The following is a 12,505-nucleotide window of genomic DNA, read 5'->3' as shown; positions in this document are numbered from 1 at the left end:
ACCTGTGATATGTCTCTGTCCACACCTGACACCATTGACAAGCGGTCATCTAAAACTTAGTGATTAAGTGCAATTTAGAGCATAGATCAAGCCAAGGCACTTATCTGATTTACCTCCAGCAGTAAAGCAGAAAGTAGAACACTGTTATTTAACAAGGGGAGAGGCTTTTAAGATATCATTTGTCCAACCCTAACCCACTTCCAAGTACACTCTTAACATAAATAAGAATTTGCCTAGACTTGCCTAGTTAAAAAGGTGAAATAAAATGAGATTAATTGGAATAGTACTGTGCTGTCATGTATGCATATTTAGTGTCATAAAAAAATGCCATGCTGTATAGATTGTTTATGGCACACTGGAGTTTGACATCTTGGAAAGATCCATACTTTATACTACACACCACAAACTGGAAGTCAAATAAGCCTCAAACACTAACTATTACCAGACATATTTCATCCTCAAGTCTAGTAGTAGACGTCTCTGCAATGTTACCATGGCAGACAACAGCCATTGGCCAACATCCTTGAACAGAATTCTATTGGTGGGAAGTAAAATGTTTAGGGCGGTTTCATTGTTTCACACCAGAGCCAATGTGAGAATTTCCTCAAATTTGAACATAAGATTGTTCTGAATATTGAAACATTTCAGAGATCGATGAATGTCTCACCAGTTAGTTGTGTGTAGATTATAGTTTAATCCATAAGAACTATTCCATATTGTCCTAGCTCACAATAGGTTTATTACAAAAATACAAAAAAAATCTAGTTAAATAAAAATAAATTCTCTAATACTTTTCAAATAAACTTTCCAACAATTACATTCCCCTGAAAATGTACTTTGCATTCAGCAACCGAAATAGTGGTCATATCTCCATTGTCTTTCAAACAACAATGGGTACTACAGGAATATTGTCACATACTTTCCACCATAACACAGTTGTATGATTGAGCTGTGGATTCAAAGATGAGCTCTTTCAACATTTCCACTATATCTGTTAAACGACAAACTTTAGAATTTCAGGTTTTCTTTGCGCAAACAACATGGCTGACTATTTGTTAAAGAGTGGAGACATGCAAATGCATTCACAATTTTGTGACAAAGAGAAGAAGAAAAAAGGTTTTGGCATTACAAATGTAGCCCCCCATGTTGGTTTTACACTAACAGTCTTAAAACAGGGAGACAGACTAGCACTGCACACAGCAAAGAGGGCATCACACCCCAGGCAAGGAAAGGGGGCAGATGGGGGGGGGGGTTACTAAGAAGATAATGTACTATGGGAATGGCTGTTAAAGAGAAGATGTGGAAAGTTGTCCATGATCGATATGAATTGTGACGAATGAATGAATGAAACAGTGGATATGTATTAATGATGGTCTCCATCTTCTGTATTTTGTGGTTATTGCAGTTCCATGCCCTGTTGATCTCTGGCCATCCCCACCTTTCGTCTGTGGGTGCTCATTCTCAGAAGAGGCCTTGCCTCCAGGTGGCATTGTGGACTAGGCAGGTGCAGCACTGTATGGCCTGCCACCAGCTATCACAGTTCAAGGGCTCCACACTAGCCTTGGCCATCATTACCTTGGAGTTGGAGAGACTCACCCCAGACTGGTTCTCAGTCTTCACCGATCTGCTGAAGAAAGCACAGGTAAGACACGCAACATCTCCCATTGGAGCTACCACCCCTCACACTGTTCAAAACACTTGGCTGTTTGCTGTCATGCTTTTGTGTTTGCAGTGTAATTATGCAACCAAGTTGGTGCTCATGTCAGTAAACATTAGGGAAGTATGTTGGACCATATTACAAGTCAAAAGTTGACACACCTACTCATCCCAGGGTTTTTCTTTGATTGTAATATTTTCTACATTGTAGAATAATAGTGAAGACAAACTGTGAAATAACACATGGAATCATGTAGTAACCAAAAGTGTTAAAAAAATCTAAAAATATTTTGTGAGATTCTTTAAAGTAGCCTTTGACAGCTGTACACACTCTTGGCATTCTCTCAACCAGCTTCACCTGGAATGCTTTTCCAACAGTCTTGAAGGAGTTCCCACATATGCTGAGGACTTGTTGGCTGTTTTTCCTTCACTCTGCGATCCAACTCATCCCAAACCATCTCAATTGGGTTGAAGTCTGGTGATTGTGGAGGCCAGGTCATCTGATGCAGCACCATCACTCTCCTTGGTCAAATAGCTGTTACACAGCCTGAAGGTGTGTTGGGTCATTGTCCTGTTGAAAAACAAATGATAGTCCCACTAAGCGCAAACCAGATTGGATGGCGTATCGCTGCAGAATGCTGTGGTAGCCATGCTGGTTAAGTGTGCCTTGAATTCTAAATAAATCAAAGATAATGTCACCAGCAAAGCACCATCACACCTCCATGCTTCACGGTGGGAGCCACACATGCAGAGATAATCCGTTCACCTACTCTGCATCTCACAAAGACACAGCGGTTGGAACCAAAAATATTACATTTGGACTCATCAGATCAAAGGACAGATTTCCACCGGTCTAATGTCCATTGCTCATGTTTCTTGGCCCAAGCAGTCTCTTCTTATTATTGGTGTCCTTTAGTGGTGGTTTCTTTGCAGCAATTCAACCATGAAGGCCTGAGTCTCCTCTGAACAGTTGATGTTGAGATGTGTCTACTTGAATTCTGTGAAGCATTTATTTGGGCTGCAATCTGAGGCTGGTAACTCTAATGAACTTATCCTCTGCAGCAGAGGTAACTCTGGGTCTTTCTTTCCTGTGGCAATCCTCATGAGTGCCAGTTTCATCATAGTTGGTTTTTGATGGTTTTTGCAACTGCACTTGAAGAAACGTTCAAAGTTCTTGAAATGTTCTGTATTGACTGACCTTCATGTCTTAAAGTAATGATGAGCTGTCATTTCTCTTTGCTTATTTGAGCTGTTCTTGCCATACCACCCCTACCTTGTCACAACACAACTGATTGACTCAAATGCATTAAGGAAAGAAATTCCACAAATTAACTTTTAATAAAGCACACCTGTTAATTGAAATGCATTCCAGGTGACTACCTCATGAAGCTGGTTGGGAGAATGCCAAGAGTGTGCAAAGCTGTCAAGGCAAACGGTGGCTACTTTGAAGAATCTCAAATATATTTTGATTTGTTTAACACTTTTTTTGGTTACCACATGATTCCATATGTGTTATGTCATAGTTTTGATGTCTTCGCTATTATTCTACAATGTAGAAATATAGTAAAAATAAAGAAACCCTGGAATGAGTAGGTGTCCAAACTTTTGACAGATACTGTAAATCTTTCTTTCAGTTCACAATAACACTTTTTTTTCTCACTTTTCTTTTGTATTTGTACGTTCCTGGTTAGAAAAACATTGCCGTCCATAACATTTTTCTATATTTCAATCTTATTTTTTTATTACAGTTGAGTTAAAAACAATGGAACCCACACAATCGACATCTGTCATAAGGTGTTTTTATTTTTACTAAACCCGTTTGCCATGTATGAGGAAATCACTCAGTGTTTTTGTTTTTCTGCTCCAGATTCAGAGCACGGAGTTCATCCACTGCAAGGAGATGGTGGACGAATACCTCACCAGCCTGGAGTTCTCCCTACCAGCCAATGCAGTGTACATATTTGACAGCACCAAGATGACCAAGCTTCAGAATGAGGTGTCCTGGGAGCCTGCGAGCAGACCGGGTCTCGGGCAGACGAGGAGGGGAAAGGGAAGCCAGGGGGAGGGGGATACAGACAAGTTCTACGATGGTTTTAGGTGCCTATACAACGAGGGGTTGGCTCTGGAGGTCGACGGGGACAGTGATACTAAAATCCTCCATGAGGCCCACCAGAAGAATGTGTCCCCCTGCCCACCTCTCCACCCTGCTGTGAGCTAATATCCTGTTGGACTGAACTTGTCTGCATGTGTTGGGGATTGTTTTTATTTTGTTGAGGACCAAGAATACCTTGTCAGGAACTTGGTATTGCCTCTTCCATGACCTATTCAGCACTTTGATATTTAGAGGAGCTTTTTATATACATATCATTTTATAATTATATTTTTCAAGACTCATCTTTTGTTTTTACTTTGTTGTACTAAAACATGTTTGTTCTGTTGATCTTTCAAACAAGTTAATCACTATAGCTACTTTTACAAAATGCTTTGTTTACAAATAACAGTGCTGCAAAGACATGTATTCTTTCATTTAAAGCTAGTCACATCCCAATGTGTGGAACTGTTATAACGTGCCTCTTTACTTACCACATTGAACTGAAGTATTATAGCTAAACATTTACAAGTTATGTTTGGGATACAGTGGAGTATTGTAGTGCTTTCAACTGTGAATTACATGTTTTTTTTTGTCAAGTTATAATGTAAATCATGTTCCGTCATTGATGTTACACTGTTTTCCAAAGTGAAAAGTGTTAATTTCTTATGTCTTTGGTTGTCAGAAAAGACAGCTATGTTACTGTTATCTCCAGAATAAAAGCTATGACAAACATTCAGTTTCATGACCACTATCTCTTCTTTGTAACTGAAACAATAACAAGATCTGTGACTTTTCAATAAGCTGCCCACATGTATCCATCCCTTTCTACCCATCATAACCTTCAAGTTTTATGTAGACACTTTGGGAAAAATAATGTATTCTATACACAAATTCTATTAAGTCTGCTGTTTCAATTGTTCATGGTAAATGGATGACAGCTCTCTGTTCTACTTCGGGTTGGTTCAAGACCACAATGTACAAGCCTTTTGTAAACTTTTTTTGTTGTAAATCATGTGGTGGGGGAGAACTCACACAGCAACTTCCTCTTTCACTGTTGTTTACTTCTTAATAGCAGAGGGTTATACTTTTTACTGTAGGGCTAAGATGGGCTCTCTCCATTTTGTTCTATTGGTCTACAACTTATATAGTGTACAGATGCCAGATCTTAACTTAAATCACTCTCGTTGCAGAGAATTTTTCTGATGCATCAGGAAATTCAAATGAGCCTTGTGATTGGCTAAAAATGAGCAGTTCTCTTTCTCCATTCGGAGGCAGTCAAAGTCCTTGGGATCATGGCTCGCTATCTTAGGGTGTTTTCACATACACTACATGGCCAACAGTATGTGGACACCTGCTTGTCAAACATATTCCAACATCATGGGCATTAATATGGCGTTGGTCCCCCCTTTCCTGCTATAACAGCCTTGACTCTTCTGGGAAGGCTTTCCACTAAATGTTGGAACATTGCTGCGGGGACTTGCTTCCATTCAGCCACAAGAGCATGAGTGAGGTCGGGCACTGATGTTGGGCAATTAGGACTGGCTCGCAGTTGGCATTCTAATTCCTCCCAAAGATGTCCAACAGGCTTGAGGTCAGGGCTCTGTGGAGGCCAGTCAACTTCTTCCACACCGATCGACAAACCATTTCTGTTTGGACTTCGCTTTGTGCATGGCGGGGGCATTGTCATACTGGAACTGGAAAGGGCCTTCTCCAAACTGTTGCCACAAAGTTAAAATCAAATCACATTTTATTGGTTGCATAAACATTTAGCAGATGTTACTGCATGTGTAACGAAATGCTTGTGGTCCTTGCTCCAACAGTGCAGTAATATCAAATCTAAAAAGTTAAATTAAGAAAATATAGAAATATTAAAAGGAGCAAGTAGTCTGTAGTAGAAATACAGTACCAGTCAAAAGTTTGGACACACCTACTCATTCAAGAGTTATCCTTTATTTTGACTATTTTCTACAATGTAGAATAATAGTGATGACATCAAAACTATGAAATAACACATATGGAATCATGTAGTAACCAAAAAAGTGTTAATCACTAATATATTTTATATTCTTCAAAGTAGCCACCCTTCGCCTTGATGACAGTTTTGCACACTCTTGGCATTCTCTCAACCAGCTTCACGAGGAATGCTTTTCCAACAGTCTTGAAGGAGTTCCCACATAAACTACCAGTCAAAAGTTTTAGAACACCTACTTATTCAAGGGTTTGTTTGTATTTTTACTATTTTCTACATTGTAGAATAATAGTGAAGACATCAAAACTATGAAATAACACATATGGAATCATGTAGTCACCAAAAAAGTGTTAAACAAATCACAAATATATTTTATATTTGAGATTCTTCAAAGTAGCCACCCTTTGACTTGATGACAGCGTTGCAGACTTGGCATTCTCTCAACCAGCTTCACCTGGAATGCTTTTCAAACAGTCTTGAAGGAGTTCCCACATATGCTGACCACTTGTTGGCTGCTTTTCCTTCACTCTGCAGTCCGACTCATCCCAAATCATCTCAATTTGGTTGAGGTCGGGGGATTGTGGAGGACAGGTCATCTGATGCAGCACTCCATCACTCTCCTTTGTAAAATAGCCCTTACACAGCCTGGAGATGTGTAAGGACATTGTCCTGTTGAAAAACAAATGATAGTCCCACTAAGCCCAAACCAGATGGGATGGCATATCGCTTCTAAATAAACCACAGACAGTGTCACCAGCAAAGCACACCCTAACGCCTCCTCCTCCATGTTTTTTACGGTGGGAAATACACATGCGGAGATCATCCGTTCACCCACACGCGTCTCACAAAGACAGCGGTTGGAACCAAAAATCTCAAATTTGGACTCCAGACCAAAGGAAAAATGTCCATTGGTCTAATGTCCATTGCTTGTGTTTCTTGGCCCAAGCAAGTCTCTTTTTCTTATTGGTGTCCTTTAGTAGTAGTTCCTTTGCAGCAATTCGACCATGAAGGCCTGATTCACACAGTCTCCTCTGAACAGTTGATGTTGAGATGTGTCTGTTACTTGAACTCTGTGAAGCATTTATTTGGGCTGCAATCTGAGGTGCAGTTAACTCAAATGAATTTATCCTCTGCAGCAGAGGTAACTCTGGGTCTTCCTATCCTGTGGTGGTCCTCATGAAAGCCATTTTTATCATAGCGCTTGATGGTTTTTGTGACTGCACTTGAAGAAACTTTCAAAGTTCTTGAAATGTTCCGCATTGACTGGCCTTCATGTCTTAAAGTAATGATGGCCTGTTGTTTCTCTTTGCTTGTTTGAGCTGTTCTTGCCATAATATGGACTTTTACCAAATAGGGCTATGTTCTGTATACCACCCCAACCTTGTCACAACAAAACTCATTTGCTAAAACACATTAAGAAAATAAATTCCACAAATTAACTTTTAACAAAGCACACCTGTTAATTGAAATGAAGCTGGTTGTGAGAATGCCAAGAGTGTGCATAGCTGTCATCAAGGCAAAGGGTGGCTACTTTGAAGAATGTCAAATGTATTTTGATATGTTTTACACTTTTTTGGTTACTAGATGATTCCATATGTGTTACGTCATAGTGTTGATGTCTTCACTACTATTCTGCAATGTAGAAAATATTCAAAATAAAGAAAAACCCTTGAATGAGTAGGTGTGTCCAAACTTTTTACATTTTACTTTTTTATATTCATTCAGAAAGTATTCAGACCCCTTCACTTTTTCAACAGTTACGTTATAGCTTTGTTCTAAAATTGATTTAATTATCATTTTTTCCTCCTCAACCTTCACACAATACCCCATAATGACAAGAGAAAACCTTCAAAAACATAAATACCTTATTTACATAAGTATTCAGACACTTTGCTAAGAGACTCAAAATTGAGCTCAGGTGCATCCGGTTTCCATTGATCATCCTTGAGATGTTTCTACAACTTGATTGGAGTCCACCTGTGGTCAATTCAATTGATTAGACATTATTTGGGAAGGCACACACCTGTCTATGTAAGGTCCCACAGTTGACAGTGCATGTCAGAGCAAAAACTAAGCCATGAGGTCGAAAAAATTGTCCATAGAGCTCAGAGGCAGGATTGTGTCGAGGCACAGATCTGGGGAAGGGTACCAAAAAATATCTGCAGTATTGAAGGTCCCCAAGAACACAGTGGCCTCCATCATTCTTAAATGGAAGAAGTTTGGAACCACCAAGACTCTTCCTAGAGCTGACTGCCCGGCCAAACTGAGCAATCGGGGGAGATCGGCCTTGGTCAGAAGGACAACCATCTCTGCAGCACTCCACCAAATCAGGCCTTTATGGGAGAGTGGGCAGACGGAAGCCACTCCTCAGTAAAAGGCACGACAGCCCACTTGTAGTTTGCCAAAAGGCACATAAAAGACTCAGATCATGATGAAACTAAGATTAAACTCTTTGGTCGGAATGCCAAGCCTCACGTCTGGAGGAAACCAGGCACCGCTCATTACCTGGCCAATACCATCCCTACGGTGAAGCATGGTGGTGGCAGCATCACCGGCAGGGACCGGGAGAATCGTCAGGATCAAGGGAAAGATGAACGGAGCAAAGTACAGAGAGATCCTTGATGAAAACCTGCTCCAGAGCGCTCAGGACCTCAGACTGGGGCAAAGGTTCCCCTTCCAACAGGACAACAACCCTAAGCACACAGCCAAGACAACACAGGAATGGCTTCGGGACAAGTCTCTGAATGTACTTGAATGACCCAGCCAGAGCCCAGACTTGAACAGAAATAACATCTCTGGAGAGACATGAAAATAGCTGTGCAGCGACGCTCCCAGTCCAACCTGACAGAGCTTGAGAAGATCTGCAGAAAAGAATGGGAAAATCTCCCGAAATACAGATGTGCCAAGCTTGTAGTCATACCCAAGAAGAATCGCTGCCAAAGGTGCTTCAACTGTACGTATTCAGACCCTTTACTCAGTACTTTGTTGAAGCACCTTTGGCAGCAATTCTTCTTCGGAAGTGTACATACACTTAGGTTGGAGTCATTAAAACTTGTTTCTCAACCACACCATACATTTCTTGTTAACAAACTATAGTTTTGGCAAGTCGGTTAGGACATCTACTTTGTGCATGACACAAGTAATTTTTCCAGCAATTGTTTACATACAGATTATTTCACTTTTAACTCACTGTATCACAATTCCAGTGTGTCAGAAGTTTGGAAAACAGCTTGGAAAATTCCAGAAAATTATGTCATGGCTTTAGAAGCTTCTGATAGGCTAATTGACATCGTTTGAGTCAATTGGATGTGTACCTGTGGATGTATTTCAAGGCCTACCTTTAAACTCAGTACCTCTTTGCTTGACATCATGGGAAAATCAAAAGAAATCAGCCAAGACCTCAGAATTTTTTTTTTAGACCTCCACAAGTCTGATTCAGCCTTGGGAGCAATTTCCAAATGCCTGAAGGTACCACGTTTATCTGTACAAACAATAGTACGCAAGTATAAACATCATGGGACCATGCAGCCGTCATACCGCTCAGGAAGGAGACGCATTCTGTCTCCTAGAGACGAACGTACTTTGGTGCGAAAATGCAAATCAATCCCAGAACAACAGCAAAGGACCTTGGAAAGATGCTGGAGGAAACGGGTATGAAAGTATCTATATCCACATATCCTATATTGGCATAACCTGAAAGGCCGCTCAGCAAGGAAGAAGCCACTGCTCCAAAACCGCCATTAAAAAGCCAGACTACGGTTTGCAACTGCACATTGGGACAAAGATCGTACTTTTTGGAGAAATGTCCTCTGGTCTGATGAAACAAAAATAGAACTGTTTGGCCATAATGACCATCGTTATGTTTGGAGGAAAAAGGGGGAGGCTTGCAAGCAGAAGAACACCATCCCAACTGTGAAGCACGGGGGTGGCAGCATCATGTTGTGGGGGTGCTTTTCTGCAGGAAGAACTGGTGCACTTCACAAAATAGATAGCATCGTGAGGCAGAAAAAAATTAGGTGTATATATTGAAGCAACATCTCAAGACATCAGTCAGGAAGATAAAGCTTGGTTGCAAATTGACAATGACACCAAGCATACTTCCAAAGTTGTGGCAAAATGGCTTAAGGACAACAAAGTCAAGGTATTGGAGTGGACATCACAAAGCCCTGACCTCAATCATATAGAACATTTGTGGGCAGAACTGAGAAAGTGTGTGCGAGCAAGGAGGCCAACAAACCTGACTCATTTACACCAGCTCTGTCAGGAGGAATGGGCCAATGTTCACCCAACTTATTGTGGGAAGCTTGTGGAAGGCTACCCGAAACATTTGACCCAAGTTAAACAATTTTAAAGGCAATGCTACCAAATACTAATTGAGTGTATGTAAACTTCTGACCCACTGGGAACATGATGAAAGAAATAAAAGCTGAAATAAATAATTCTCTCTACTATTATTGACATTTCATATTTATTAAATAAAGTGGTGATCCTAACTGACCTAAAAACAGGGAATTTTTACTAGGATTAAATGTCAGGAATTGTGAAAAACTGCATTTAAATGTATTTGGCTAAGGTGTATGTAAACTTCCAACTTCAACTGTAAATGTGATAGTACTATTTTTAATACATTTGCAAAAATGTCTAAAACCTGTTTTTGTTTTGTCATTATGGGGTATTGTGTGTAGATTAATGAGTGGGAAAAAAAACAATTTAATCCATTTTAGAATAAGGCTGTATGTAACATAACAAAATGTGGAAAAAGTGAAGGGGTCTGAATACACAGTACATATGAAATGGGTAAAACATAAAGGAAAATGCCACACACTGCTGCTCATGCTCCCAGGTGATATTTATTAGCAACGTTTCAACCCTTAGGTCTTCATCAGGCATCCATATCCCAGGTCCTATATACAGGGGCAGTACTCAGTGACATGATGTAATTACCAATTGGCTACCACAAAATTGAGGAGAAAACGGGGTAAAGAAAAGAGAAAAATATTGTCTGGTCTTGAGATATAAAAACAGCTTCTGTCTCTCTATCCAAGCTTTGATGCACCTGTACTGACCTTGCCTTCTGGATGATAGCTGGGTGAATAGGCCGTGGCTGAGGCCGTTGATGATCTTGTTGGCACAGAATCGTCTAGAATGTCATTGTATGCTGTAGTGTTAAGATTTCCCTTCACTGGATCTAAGGGGCCCGAACCATGGTGATCTTAGTGTGGCTGCTCAGCCATGGAAACCAATTTCATGGGTTCTTGTACGGACATTGCCTCCAGAGGCAGTTTGGAACTCAGTGAGTGTTGAAACCGAGGAGAGACAATTTTTACAGGCTTCAGCACTCAGCGGTCCTGTCCTGTGAGCTTGTATGGCCTACCACTTTGCGGCTGAGCCGTTGTTGCTCCTAGACGTTTCCACTTGAAAGACTTTGGTTGCAAGCAGGACTAAGGCAGAGAGGAAGAGGCGAAGTGAGAGGGCTCACTCTCTCCAAAATAAGCCCAATGTGTTTAATATGCGGTTGCTCGCCCACGTTTTATAGTTAGACTATGTATAATTTGCATAGGTGGGTAGAGTACCGGTACTGAAAATCTGTACTTAAGTAAAAGTACTGTCACTTAATTGTAATTTGCTCAAGTAAAATTTGACTCCTTAAACTACTCAAGTAACAGTAAAAAGTATCGGGTCAGAAAACGACTTAACTAGGGGGCGGCAGGTAGCCTAGTGGTTAGCGCATTGGACTAGTAACTGAAAGGTTGCAAGATTGAATCCCCGAGCTGACAAGGTAAAACTATTGTTCTGCCCCTGAACAAGGCAGTTAACCCACTGTTCCTAGGCTGTCATTGAAAATAAGACTTTGTTCTTAACTGACTTGCCTAGTTAAATAAAAACTACTAGTTGCATGAGTTTGGTTATTTTTTTTTACACCTCATGGTAAACTGTGACAGCAAACCAAAAGGACAACTTAGATTAATGTCAAATCAATTGCACTATCGTTAAAGCCTGACAGCACCATCTTGCAGATGTCCCCCAGCACAGGTACTCTTCCATGAAGACTAAAGTCTGTAGGCTGTACAGTTTCAATTATGATAATTCAGTAGACTTAATCAATGTGCACAATTTCATAATGGTACTCCAGACATTGGAATAAATACATTTCACAATATCATTTGAAGTATGTGATGGTGAATGCATACTAAAAAGATTTACACCAAGTGTGATGTAAAATGTTTCACTCAGAATGAACAGGTGTTACAACAGTCAATACCGAATTTTCACCATTTATGTTACCAGTATGCAAATTAGACATTTTCACCATGGAAATGTTTGCCTTTTCCTAACCTACTCCTCCTAACCTGCTATGAAATGTATCCTCATCTTCCAAACATCTCCTTTCCACTGAGGGGTATTTTCTTTTCTTGAGAGAGCAAGAGTGAGAAATGCGTGGGAGGACGCTGAGCTGAAACTGACCCGTTGATCCAGCTTACATTAGCTACCTGCATGGTTGACACAGCTAGCTTAGACAGTTTATTTAGTGGCAACCTAATATGATAGTTAGCTACTGCCACACACATCTGATTAATCTATTCAAGCTTTGTGCCAATGACAAGGTGGCTAGTTGGCCAACTAACTGAGATCATATGAGCTAAAAACAGGAGATTCAACTTTTTGTCAGAATCTGGGTTTGCCAAAGCTAGCTAAGTAGCCATTTGATTTGTACTTGTCCTCAAAACACAATTAGAATTAGAATATCTTAGAAATGGTTATCTTACTCCAGAAATATATTATTAAAA

At 40.4% G+C, this 12,505-nt stretch overlaps 1 protein-coding gene across 1 annotated transcript in view; it reads right to left on the bottom strand.

The window, feature by feature from the left end:
* Positions 1–674: 674 nt before the first annotated feature.
* Positions 675–12,505, bottom strand: part of LOC115148530 (septin-8-A) — a 50,743-nt gene continuing 38,912 nt past the window's right edge. Inside the window, exon 10 of the mRNA XM_029690482.1 lies at positions 675–1,624. Coding sequence (XP_029546342.1) covers positions 1,462–1,624 — 163 coding nt within the window. The 3' untranslated portion in view covers positions 675–1,461. The remainder of the gene's footprint in view (positions 1,625–12,505) is intronic.

The sequence above is a fragment of the Salmo trutta genome, chromosome 15 (assembly GCF_901001165.1).
Source record: "Salmo trutta chromosome 15, fSalTru1.1, whole genome shotgun sequence".
NCBI classification, from domain to species: domain Eukaryota; kingdom Metazoa; phylum Chordata; class Actinopteri; order Salmoniformes; family Salmonidae; genus Salmo; species Salmo trutta.
Note: the sequence above shows the minus strand (reverse complement) of the source record. Positions and strands in the feature narration are given on the sequence as shown.